The sequence below is a fragment of the Boleophthalmus pectinirostris genome, unplaced genomic scaffold (genome assembly GCF_026225935.1).
Source record: "Boleophthalmus pectinirostris isolate CB_2022bp ecotype Guang Dong unplaced genomic scaffold, ASM2622593v1 HiC_scaffold_13, whole genome shotgun sequence".
NCBI lineage: Eukaryota > Metazoa > Chordata > Actinopteri > Gobiiformes > Gobiidae > Boleophthalmus > Boleophthalmus pectinirostris.
In genome coordinates this window covers 13,512,207-13,525,349 of record NW_026571036.1, presented here as the reverse complement: position 1 = coordinate 13,525,349, position 13,143 = coordinate 13,512,207, and the positions used below count along the sequence as shown (strand labels likewise).

The 13,143-nt window shown below is 37.9% G+C and overlaps 1 protein-coding gene across 1 annotated transcript in view; it reads right to left on the bottom strand.

Annotated features, from left to right (window-relative positions):
• Positions 1–13,143, bottom strand: part of map3k5 (mitogen-activated protein kinase kinase kinase 5) — a 77,900-nt gene that overhangs the window by 10,966 nt on the left and 53,791 nt on the right. Inside the window, exons 14-19 of the mRNA XM_055149635.1 lie at positions 11,590–11,671; positions 9,520–9,653; positions 7,829–7,956; positions 7,309–7,445; positions 4,794–4,899; positions 3,163–3,320 (exon numbers count right to left, since the gene is read on the bottom strand). Coding sequence (XP_055005610.1) covers positions 3,163–3,320; positions 4,794–4,899; positions 7,309–7,445; positions 7,829–7,956; positions 9,520–9,653; positions 11,590–11,671 — 745 coding nt within the window. The remainder of the gene's footprint in view (positions 1–3,162; positions 3,321–4,793; positions 4,900–7,308; positions 7,446–7,828; positions 7,957–9,519; positions 9,654–11,589; positions 11,672–13,143) is intronic.

The window sequence follows — 13,143 nt, the reverse complement described above, 5'->3', positions numbered from 1 at the left end:
ACAAGGTCTTAAAGGTTTTCAAATCAGGGACAAGTGAAGTGTTTGGATGACAATAAGTGCGTAACCGTAGGCAATGGGACAGTCGCTCAGTTCAGAGAGATTCTCACGACAAAAGGAATGTCAGATATCTGTGCAGTGTCTGTGGAGGAATGCTCGTTCAGGATCAGACAGAAACAACCCTCCCCTGCACATTCTTTATAGATGAGTGCGCAGTGGTTACAATATTTGGGAAAAGATTTTAAGATAAATGTTATTGTAGCTATGCAGTATCCAGCTACAGACACAGGTGAGTAATGAGTGAGTATTGTCAACAAGATGATATCTAAATAGAACAGAAGAGAAAGAAACCAAAACATTTACAGGCATGTTTTCGCACCATTCTGATGCGTAGAAAAAAGTAGGAAGGAAAAAAAGGAAGGATCAACAGGAAAGAAAGGAAAAACATACTTGATTGTCACTGTATTTTTTTCATGTTGGCTGAACTGATCAAACTGAACAATCATAATTAGCTTTTTTACAATGCTGCTGTAACAAATCATCACTGGATATTGTTAACATCCCTTTACCAGATGTTTTCCATGTATCTGGGCAAAATTTGTCTTGCCAATTTACAAATAAATTCACGTTATCATGCTAATTGTTGTTTGCTTTACTGTCACAACAAAACTCTGCACTGGTCTCTGAAAGTTGTGATAAGAGCTTATACATTTATTCCAGTGAATAATTAGGATGAATGGAAGGTAAAAGGTAAGTGAGAAATAACTTTGAACCACTGCAAACCATTTAAAATGAACTAGTAAAGGTAAGATTGTAAAAATCAGTACAGTGCCTTTAACGAAACATTGGTAGATTAAAGATATTGTAAAATTCAAATCTTGTCAATGCACCAGAACAATATTAGGAGGTAATCTGTGTATCATTTGTTCATTCGTTTTTTAATATAAAACCAAAAATAAGAAAAAAACAAAACAAAACAGTTTTCTTCATTATTTGTCTCCAAAACCCAAATGAAAAAATTGATAATTATTAGTTTTTTCAGTTTTCGATTTTGTGTTTAAATGAATAATGGTAAAAACGGATAGCGGCCGCTTCCCGTTTCCGTGACTTTAACTGCGATTCCTTACTTTTGCACCGCATATGGACTGAACTAGGACTGAATCAGAACTAAACCAGGATTAAACTGTTCACTGTAAACGGTCTCAATCACGGTCTGGTCCCGGTCTCAGTCCCGGTCTCAGTCACAGTCTCAGTCACAGTCTCAGTCACAGTCTCAGTCTCAGTCCCGGTCTGGTTCCTGCCTCAGTCCCGGTCTCAGTCCCGGTTTGGTCCTAGTCTCATTCCTGGTCCTGTTCCTGGTCTCAGTCCCGGTCTCAGTCCCAGTTTTGTTCCAGTCTGGTCCTGGACCTGGTTTAGTCCTGGGTCAGTCCAGCATCGCAGTTTAAGTCACGTAAACGTTATTCATTTAAACACAAAATTGAAAACTGAAAAAACTAAACATTATAATTTTTTTCATTTTAGTTTTGGAGACAAATAATGTAGAAAATAGTTGTTTTTTTATTTTCTTATTTTTGATTTTATTTTGAAAAACAAATGAACGAATGATGCACGGATTGGAGGTAACTGATTTGCTGTGGTTCATCTGGTTCACGAGGACATTACATACATTACCTCTACAGTGTTTTTGTTCATTTATACTGAAAATGTTACCACCCAATGCAAAGACCACTGTTTGTTTTTAATTATATGGAATATGGAAACTAGCATGATTCACAGCTCTGACGTGAGTGCTACATTACCGGCACTGACAGCCCTAATAATGTCACTAATAGCTTTCGCATGGATCAGAGCTCTATGCAAACACATTGTAAGAGAAGGCCAATAGATCAATTAGGGCTTCAAACAAAAAGGTGAGGCAACAAACGGGACCAGCAGAGTGTCTGTGGAGGACTACACCAATGTTTGTGTTCAAATAGCTCTGTGTGTATGGGAAAATATTTGGAGTGAAAACTGGACAGCAACAGGTGCATACCCGCGTTTGCATGAGTACAAAAGACAAGGTGGTTTTGAAGCAGGTGGTTCTGTAACTGCATGTCCTAGTATTGTATTCATTTTTCTGTCGGGTGCAATTATTTAGCCTTTGTTATTCTAATATGGGGCAAAGGGAACGCAACCGCATGTACGGGTTTTCAAATACAGAAGAGTGTTATGCAATATTCATGCGTCTCTCTGCTCACTGACAGCGGACAGCCCTGTACTCCGTGTCCTTGGGAGTGAAACAAAAACAAGTTTGTGACAAAATTACAAAATAGGGTCGGACTTTAAAGAGATGATGACGCAGTTTGTCTGAATGTCCACCCTAGCCCCTAATTCATTAGTGATTTATGTCCCACTGTAGTGCAGACAATGAAGTGCTTATTCAGTAATGGGCTTTAAATATGAACATTGTGGTCTCTGCTGTTCATTCCGACTATAACAGTGGTGTCTGCTGTCATTGATGCATTTTGGAAATTTTTTTGTTGCAATTTTTGATTGAAAACTACATTCAGTTACAGGGTTCCCCCTCTTTTTCACTGACAAAATTTCAAAACTTTTCCATTACTTTTTTATGACCTAAAGGGAATTTTCCATGACTTTACACATGTAGGTCCCCTACATGTGTAGAATTGATCATACTTTTAGGGAAAAATATGAAATGTTAACCCGTTCCACTCACCTTCTAGTTTGGTATTACTCTCAGTGCATTTATTGTCATCTCTTTTAAACAAAAGGCGCATACGTTCAGAAATAATGATAGCCTAATGATAACAGAACACTGTAGTTGCGTGAAAGAGATACTAAAATTCCATGACTTTTCCAAAACTTTAAGTGAATTTGTAGTTGGCATTACAGAATGAAGTAACAAGTATGCAAATTACATTATTGGAAAAGACACTCATTCCAGCAATTTATGTATTTGAGGTGAAAATAAAAGGTTAGCGCGTTCAAAAATAAAGTGGTTCTGAATGTTTTAAATCCTCAAAATAGCATCCATAACAGGAAAAGTAACGTTATTGAAACAAATGAATAAAGGACGGATTCTGGTATATGGCAAACAGCTGACGTGTCCCCTAAACCTAACGTCCTACCATTTTATTTTCCCACACAGTAAACATTGTCCCTTACCTTGAACATGGCGGCCTGAGGCTCCCCCAGCTCGTAGAAGGGCGGTTTCCCTGTGGCCATCTCGATGATGGTGCAGCCCAGGGACCAGATGTCTGCAGGTTTACCGTAGCCCCGCGGACCCTTGTCAATGATTTCAGGAGCCATGTACTGCAATGTGCCTACAAACAAAGATGGCTTGATTTGATTTTTATTCAGTATACTGTAATTCATAAGTAAGAACACAATGAAAACTTTAAAATATGGCAGTGCAGTTGATCGAATTTTAATGAAGATCAAGATTTAGTAATTCCTAAGTGTCAGTGATCAGCATGGGTCTTTGTAACTGAGAAGTCTACAGTCAATCTTCTGACAGTAAAAGCATAAAATCTGGAGCAGAGTTCAGACTTTGGAGGAAGAAAGTGACTATTTCAGTTAAGTGCGTATGACAGATTAGACTACTCATTTCTTTAAAACATATTTAACATTCTTAAACTGTCAGGAATATGCTGATTGATGGCATAGGTAGAGATATTCTATTTTAAAACTCTCTGCTACTTCTTGAATTTTCCAATTTGTTGTTTTTTTTTCTTCACATTTCCTCACAAATTGCCACTTGACTGATGTAAAGTTATGATGAATAATAAAAAGAGAAATGATAATCTGTCAAATGCACTTTAAATGGCCACAGTGTTGTTAATGTTCAGGAAATTAAAATTGACAGACATTTTAATTTGTTTTTAATGAGATAAAAAAGTATCAAATAAAAAACTGTAACAGATTAAATTGAAGAAAGACATTTGTGATCACTGACATTTAAATTGTTTTCTGTTATTTTAATTAAAACTAAGTGTTAAACCATGACATAATTCTTCTGAGTATCTAATCTTTGTCAGGGCTTAAGTCTTTAAAAGAGCAGTCGCAGAGGCCCTCCCGTATCATCAGATAATCTCCCCTCACTGTGAAAGTTAGAGCACACCATTCAAAGAGGCCTTTTGTTCTATAAATAGCCCAGCTCTGTGTACAAGCCCAAGTGCACTGAGCTAAAAGGAGAAAGACACACACTTATAGCAGGGCAGGGCCAGAAATAGCACTGGGAGGAGTAGCCCAGTTTCTGCACAGTCACAGACAAAGGGTCACTCCCAGCATTAGGCCTGTAGGTCAGACTTGAATACGATTGGCTGCAGCAATGGAGCCATTAATACTGACCACAAACACAAGCCAAACCCAGTTACAGTGACACAGAGTTTAAAAGAGGGAATAGCAAGAAGTCACATGTTGTTATATAGTAATAGTTCGTGGAAATGCACCCATTATACTTAAAGAGTGACTTGGTAATGAAAATTAATATTTCTGTAAAAAAAATAAACCTAAATACACTGAATTAAAAGAATTAAACAAGAATAAAACAAAAAAATCTATACAAATCAGTGTTTTATGTCAAAGCATACATAAAGAAACCATCCTGTAAGTACTTTTGAACATATAAGTGCATTTCACAACTTTCAGAGGCCAGATTGGAGTTTTGCCGACATCTAAAGCTCTTGTAGATATTCCTGGCTGTAGATCCAGCGCTCTGGCCCGGAAAAGCATCTCTATACATAGGCGAGTTTAACCAGGTCTTGTGTAATTAGAGGCAGTAGGTCAGTGCGTACCTGTGAACGTCTCTGTGCAGGGGTTGATCCCGGCCAGCCTTTTGGACGTGCCAAAGTCAGAGATCTTCAGGACACCGCTGTAGGTGTTGATGAGCACATTGTCGCCCTGTGGAGGGAGAGAGCAGAGTGAAAATGAAAAATCTGGAACAAATGCATCCATCTGCTATCATTTTATTTGGGAGATAAGCAAGATAGAGCAATGTATAGGGAAAAATAAGGGTAGATGTTTTGAATATAAGGGAAAAACAGAATCAAGAATCAAATATTACATTATATTTTAAGTCCTCTGCTAGAGAAACTATCTTTTTTTAATAGAAAAATCTTCTGGCTGCTGTTGTTTTAGACCTCTATATCAATCAATCATACTTACAAAAATGCAACACAAAACACTTATAACTGCCATAAAGCTATAAACTGATCTGAAATGCAGGCGATTTTTGTAATAGTTCATGCGTTCATATTTCTGTCTTCTCGCAGAAGTTAATGCTCTTAGAGTTGTTTACAATGTGCAGAGTGTGAATAGAATCCTACCTTTTCAGTATGTTGTAACATAATACAAAAGTTGTCAGTTTTAATGTGAAAATGCAATAAATTCCCACAAACATTATAACAAAAAGCAAAAAACAAAAGTGCACTTATTTCACATTATGCGTTGTCTGCATACACTGGGTGAGTAGTTCCATATAAAATATGACCATTACCATTATCATTAACTAAATAATTAGGCACATCTGGATTATAGTTGCCCTCTCTGGTATCAAGCCTTTAAGACAGAACAAAGTATTGATTATTGGGTATACACATGAGGGTAACTTTCTCCCTAAATTCAAAATATTATGTGCATGTGAAAATATGGAAATACTAAACACACAGAACCCTTTGGCATTCATCACCAATGATGTCCAAATGAAATAGCGTGAGTTACCAAATGCAAATACAAGACCAAGTTAATGCATATAAGGAGATCCGGTACCTGTATAACTACTAAAACAACTATAACTAAAACAAGAGCTTGTCAACTCTAAAAAAAATAATTAAATTAATTATTAAAAGACTTTGAGTTGAAGATCTCACCAACAGAAAATGACAAACTGTCCAGGAAGGTGCAGGAGCCTCCTCTGAACTCTTAACATAATTATAATACACGATAACATTCACCACGAGCACTAAAGAAGTGTGGGCTGCACATGTGAGTGCCCATTGGGGAAAATTATTGTAAGACTTTAAATACAAATGCATAAGGAAACATTCCTCATGTAGGCTATTTGTTAAATGTGGACATATTCTGGCGCTTGCCTTGTATCCATCATATGTACTTTCATGCCCACAGTGTAATTGTTATGAATATGGAGCAAGAAGGAACAGGACAGACAACCCAAACTCCTGACAGCGCCTTCAGGTGCTGAAGCTGACCATTTAGTCCTGGCTGTATCTGTCCCATTAGCGCGAGCGGTCCTTCGTGTTGGCACTTAAAGCCAAACAGTGCGGGTAATCCCCACCAGTTTAGCGGGACAGCCTGATTCCACTGAAAGAGTACTTCTGTTTTATTAATAAGTCTATGTCCCTACAGGTGTGTGAAAAATAGCATATTGATCGAATTAAGTCAATGGTTGGTTTATCCACATAATTTTGATCAAATACTGAGGATACATATAATAATGGTGATAATATAGCACTCATCACGTTTTCACACATTGACCCTTTAACTTAATCATACAGATGTTGCTATGTGACCTAGCAAGCTACACAAAAAAAGATAATGGTCAAACTTAAAAATATTGAATCAACACCTTTTCCTAGAAATACATTTTAAAGAATTATATCTCCGTCTGCCTTTCTAAGAGCTGTCCAAAAAATATTTTTTCAGGCTGTTCTTGTCACAGTTATTAGTGGTAGCTTGTAGTTTATTTACACTGGCTTCCTGAGGAGTTCACCTGTCAATCAAACAGTATGATTGCTGCTCGGAGCTGACATTCTACTCTGGGTCATGTTTCTAGAAGCGGTTTTCTCTTTTTTCCATCCTGGTTTGTTTCAACAATCAACCTACACGCCAGATCCAGGTACACACAAAACTTGGTGTATGGTAGCTTAGTGTAGTAGCTTTGTAGATACAGTATATGTGCAAGTTCAAGAGTCGGGCCAAAGAAATAATTGGATTCAGTATTTGTTGGTATTTATATGAAAGTATCATGTAAATTTACAGGGGCAAGAGACAGAAGAACTGTCGCTTACTCCTGACCTGGAAGTATGATATTCATGGTTTCAACTTGTTTGAACCTGTTTACAGATGCCATCTTTAGGACGTTTGCCCATGAAAAAGATGTATAGATATAGATTTGTGTTGAATGTTTAATTTCTATGGCAATGGTGCTACATTTTCTTTACTCAAACAACAAGGCAAGTTCTGCAAGTTCAAGGCTGTTGAAAAAACTACATTTGAGATTTATGAATGTAGTAGAAAACAAATAGCTAGATGATGATGATGCAAAAGAGAGGGTCTGATATAGCGCGTCACCTTGATGTCTCTGTGGGCGATTTGGTTGTCATGGAGATACTTGAGCCCCTCCAGGATCTGCCGAGTGTAGAAGCCGATGGTGGGCTCGTTGTTTTTCAGAGGGCCCCACTTGGACCGCAGCAGAGCGGAGAGACTGCCTGAGAAACGGAGCAAAGTTCAACAATAATCAATAAGGCCCCTGTTATCTGAGATGCATGTGTGGTGAGTCAGGACAAGAAACTTTTTAACTTGCATCAAAAAATTCAAAAACAAGTACCAGTAAGCCTACTACTACAACTACAGATAAGAAAGAACAATACTTTGGTTTATTGCAAAGATTACTTATCCCTTAAACCCTTGATTTAACAGTTTGCAACCTATTTAAGTAAACTGGCCCCTAACAGATCATCTGCCTTTAGTAGTTGCAAAAAAAGATTATTAAAAAGAAAACATAAAAACATTAAACTATAAACTATAAACACAATTACATTCAGTACAGTTTTGTTTCATTCTTGGTAAAAGTTCTAATAGTTTGACCTACCTCCAGGCACTTGCTCCATGAAGATCTTGATAAAGCCGTTCTCGCTGATGGAGCCCAGGTACTGCACGATGTTCTTGTGCTTCAAGTGTTTGTGGAGTGCAATTTCCTCATGAAGAGGTTGAGAGTACCTGCCATGACAACACATCCACATGTCAATGCATATCACTGAGCAGCAAATATAGATCCTCCTGAAGTGCTGTCGTTCAACACATTTGTCCTCACTGTTAAGTTATATATATATATATATATATATATATAGACAACATTTTCATTTGTGAGCAGCATTGTTGGCTCTGGTGGTGGCTGTCCTATAATTGGAATGTTCAACGTTCAGTGCCAACTCTGACAAGTAGATACAGTTGTTGTGGTGCAAAACACTAAACCCCCCTTCTCTACATATTAGTGAGTGGTGGCTGTTGGTGAGGCAACCATGTCTCTTGGCTACTAAAGGGAGTCATTTCCGTGCATGTGCTTGAACAATGACAACAGGATTTTGTTCCATTGCAATTAACCCACAGCTGTTTGGCCTCAAGAAAAAACAATTTAAATAAAATACATACTAGAAACAGAAAATGTTGCCTTTTCCTCATATCCTAATGCCACTGAGGCAGGTAAAAATAACAGCGGCATCATCCAGTCCCAAGTTTTGATAAATTAATTATACAAGGAAGGGCATCTGAGCTATCATTATATGAAAATAACTGCTGTGGCAATTTGCTGTGGCAATTGCAGTAGGGAGAAACCCACAAGGAACCACTGACAAGTTAATCTGTCAACTCCACAACAATGTGCTCGCGTCAGAGTCATGTCATACCACACACAAACACACACAGACACTCACACGCACACACTGCCATTGTTCAAAGCCCTTGCACATTAACGGAACACTGCTTGGTGCTTGGCTCTGGAGGGCTCTGCTGGGAACACACTGTGCAGGGGAAGTCGCTCAGCCGGAGACAGCCCTAGCAGGAGTGGGTGGATCCACAAGTGGCGATGTGTTTTCAGCCGACAGTGATGTGATTTCAAAGACTTGGGGACAGTGCGTGCATGACAGCCTTCCGCTAACAAGCAACTAAAACAAGAGTGAGCACTGAGCACAGTCCATTGAACAAGGAACACAAGTGGCTTTGATTGACAATTATTATCTTAACATATTTTAGGGACCAAGAGTAGACTAGGAGTGGACCAGTGTCGAGTGTTGCGCAGAACTGCTTGAGGCTGAATTTGAAGAAAGGGTTGTATATGAAATTGTCCTACTTTACAGCTCTAGATTTGTATGTTATTAGGTTCTTTTTTCAGACCAAGAGTTTGCTTTCATCACTAGCGGTCTTCCTCAGAGAAAAATAAACCAAATATCATAAAATCAGAAGACCAAATGAACCTCTAGATCTAGATTCGTGGTCAGATGTACCTACCTGCTTTGTTGTAAATGTTTATTAGGCTAAACAAGAGCAGTCAGAGTAGTAAGTTGTAGTAAGTCATGCTGTAGAATTTGATGTCAATGTTTGAGATGGAGGACAGAGGCTAAGGTAACTTTATAGCAGATTCACTGCTTTTGAAAAAAACTAAACTTATGATACACCAATAGTTAGAATGTGACATGAACACAACCTTGTGATCGTCTTGATGAGGCCTAAGAGTTAACCATTTAGACTGCTGTTAACCTGTCTGTATATACTTTAGTGTCTGACCTGCTGTCTCGCTCTGGGATCTCCTTGATGGCCAGTCGGACCTGGTTACTGAGGTCCCGTCCAGCGTAGACCACTCCGAATGTGCCTTTTCCCAGGACCAGCCGCTCTCCATGCTCGTCATACTCATAATCATACTGTAAAACAAAGCATCCGCACTGTTAAATTTGTCTTGTTTGTGGGAATTACATACAAAGCAGAAATACTTATATGGACCTGTGAAGCTGAAGTGGAAATTAAACCAGGAAGTAGGCTATGTACTACCTGTCAGCTGCCATCAGTCAATCTCAGGCTGATACCAAGCTTAAGCTGGCAGCAAAATCATTGGCCTCTCCACTTCCTTCGTATGTTAGGATATAATTTATCTGTCATTCTTTAATTTCGTCATTGATACATTACATAGAGTTTTTGCAATGAATAAACTCTTCATAAAACTGTACTCCATCCAGGTCAGTCTGAAAAAAGGATATTTTTTCTACACTATGGATAAAATATTTATGCATTCTCTTAGCATTTTTATTTTCATTGCACTTGGCAACTTTCTTATGGATGCTCTGCCACCTGCATGTCTCCAAGGACATGTTATTTTTGTGCTTGAAATGCTCCACAGTATGATATAAATCGTGTCTAACTCCAGAGAGAAGGAGGAGGTGCCACCAGGCCTAGCTACAGGCCAGATCTGTGGAGAGGTGACCCCACAATAACAATGCGTAGTATTTCTCAGCAATAAAAACATGAACTGAATAAATTGAAACGACAGAAACATTTAATGCCGTACATTACAAAACATTACGTCACTGCAAAACTCTTCATGGTGAGTAACAGGTGACAAACACTCCACCAAAAAAGACACACAATGCACCTTGCTGTATTTTATAGTAATCAAGTTTGCACAATACTTCACTTAAAGGAAATGAAAGGGGCATGTCACAGAGTTGGAGGAGTTTATTATTGTACCAAACAGCAGACAAAAAGCCACCTGCGTCGCAAACCTGCTCCACATCAGATGGAGCTACAGCGTGGAGTATAAAAATAGGGAGAAGCAGGGTCTGGCTAATTAGCTGTTCTTTTCTGTGGAGGAGAGTGGTGAATACAGCGGCAGGTGTCTGTTCTGCCTTGCCACATGACTGTTGCTGGGTGCATTCAAAAGCATTATTATGACGGCAACTGTGCTGAATGGGATTTAAAGAAAACTAGTGAGTGTTGAGCGGCGGGGTTGGTGCAGGAAACAAAACACACTTAAGCTCAATTACTCAGAGGCAATCAGCAGTTTGCTCTTGCTGTGCATAATTGCTGGATTATAGAACAAAAGGATGCCATGTTATCAACTGAAATATAAATCAGAGTTATGATGCTGATGAATATGTATCCGCAACCTTTGCCATACAGAACCACTCACTACGTACATTTACACTCACTGGAATAACTAGATAACCCAATAATCAGAGCTGATTTTTGGTGTGTGTTTATTAAAAAACCTGCGAACAAGTGTTAGTTAATTAACGGATTAATTTGAGTAATTGTTATATTTGGAAGACAAAGTAAAATTTCAAATAATTACTACAATCCTTCCTTAAAAGAGTGGCTAAAGAAAAAACTGACTTGTGGACACTTTTAGTATAGATTTGTTACTTGTTTTTGCTTTGTTTAAATTTGTGGTGTTACCTGCCTAGGGACTACAGATGGAAATTAGCAGTCTTGCTATAATCTGTCATATTTACACTGCAATGTTGTAGATGTTCATTAATATGCACTGTCCCTATTAGATAAATAAATAAAATAAAATAAAAAAAATCAAATATTTTGTCTTTGTTACATTAGTTTACCATTTTGCTTAATTTTTCTTTCTTTCTTTCTTTTCAATACCTACAGGTGTCATAAACAAATCAGATGAAACTCAGATCAGATGTAACTGTTTACAATCCCTTTCCAATAATCTGAAAACTCATAAAATCAGGTCACGATCAGACATTTTGGTGTGCACATAAACAACAAATACATCAAAATCTGTCAAAATCTGTCAAAATCTGTCCTAATCTGATTTCTGACCAATATTGGGTACAGTGTTCTCACCTCTAAGGCATCACCATCACAGTCCCCCTCCTCTGGACCTCTCCAAGCCTCCTCGGTTATGCTGTTAACCAGGTCACAGAATCTGCAATGGAAACCACAGACACAGGAACAAAGATTTCATGTTACCAAGCCAAGCAATAAGGCCGAACAATTATGGAAAATGAAAAGTATTGGAACTTAGATTTGGAGTTTTTAAGGATGTAACAATATCCAAATCCCATAGTACAATATTTTCACGATATACATTTCATGGTACAGTATTTATTGCGATATTTTGTGGAGGCTAACAAAATTGTGAATATGCTACTTTGTACTCTTAAAATACCTTGACAAGACTTGATTCGAAGAACTAAGATTTAAAAGTGCTTAGAATTGCTATTTCTTCATTTGCACCAAAACGGAGCAAAGGATCATGGTCAATGTAGTTCCCTTGTTTTTTTTTAGCTATTGCTGCACCATAACAATTAATTTAAGCAAAGAAACTTGTGATTCGATACATTGTGATAGTCCATGATATTACTGAGAGACTTTTGACAATACAATATCAAGATATTTTGGTTACTCTTACATCCCTAGTTTTTATATTACAATTGTTTTGTATTATTCATAGTGCATGTAGTACACGATCCAGGGAAAGACAGCCAGTGCAGTCATTGTGTGTCTCAATCTTTAATAAATGGTATCGGGAAGGGCATCTGGTGTAACTGTAATCATGTACAATGCACACGTAGGTCCAGATAACACAGCACCACCACACTGTCTTTAACAATGAGTCTGCCTGTACTTTATCGGCATTCACAATTATGAACTGCGTGTCACTTGAAATGCTAAAATGTCAGAAGATAAAGATCAAGTTTTGCTTCACGTTTGGGTACAGTGGGCTTCAGTGCCATTAGCTGTTGTGTAGCTATGTTTATGTGAGCACCTCCCACGCTACAGTGTACAATACGTGACCTTTACCACCGCTGCCGGGCTCTCAGGAGGAATCAACACTTTGTCATAGTCACATGCCTCTGTACTGAGAGAGGGCATACTGCTCGCTTTGTGCTCTTTTTTTTTTGGTTTTATCTCTAATTAATTTGGAGCTTTCTACGTAAATCAGGAGTCAGCACATTACAGATTTTAAATATTTAATTATTTCAGCCTAATTAGTGTTCACAAATATGTTAAAAAGGCACATTAGGATAATGACGGGGTTATTTAAGACAATTTGCAACAATCTGTTTTCAGGTGATGAAAAAGTAGGACTGTGACTATATTCATTAATTATAGTAAAATACTGTATCTCTTGAAAAGTTAAAAGGAAGTATGTATATACATAAAATTTAGATTTTAAATTCCATAAACATTAGTTAACTGTGTCTCCAGATATAAGGTAAACATGTTCAAATCCAATATCCAATAGCTTTTACTGATAGCGATTTGAATGCTGATTTATTTTTAATTACGAACCATTGGTCATGATGGCCAACACAGGATTGTTGTGATTGTAGAACTATTTTTTTAAACTGTAAGAGGGCAGGCGTCATACAGTACCTTTAAAAGCTTTGTGAA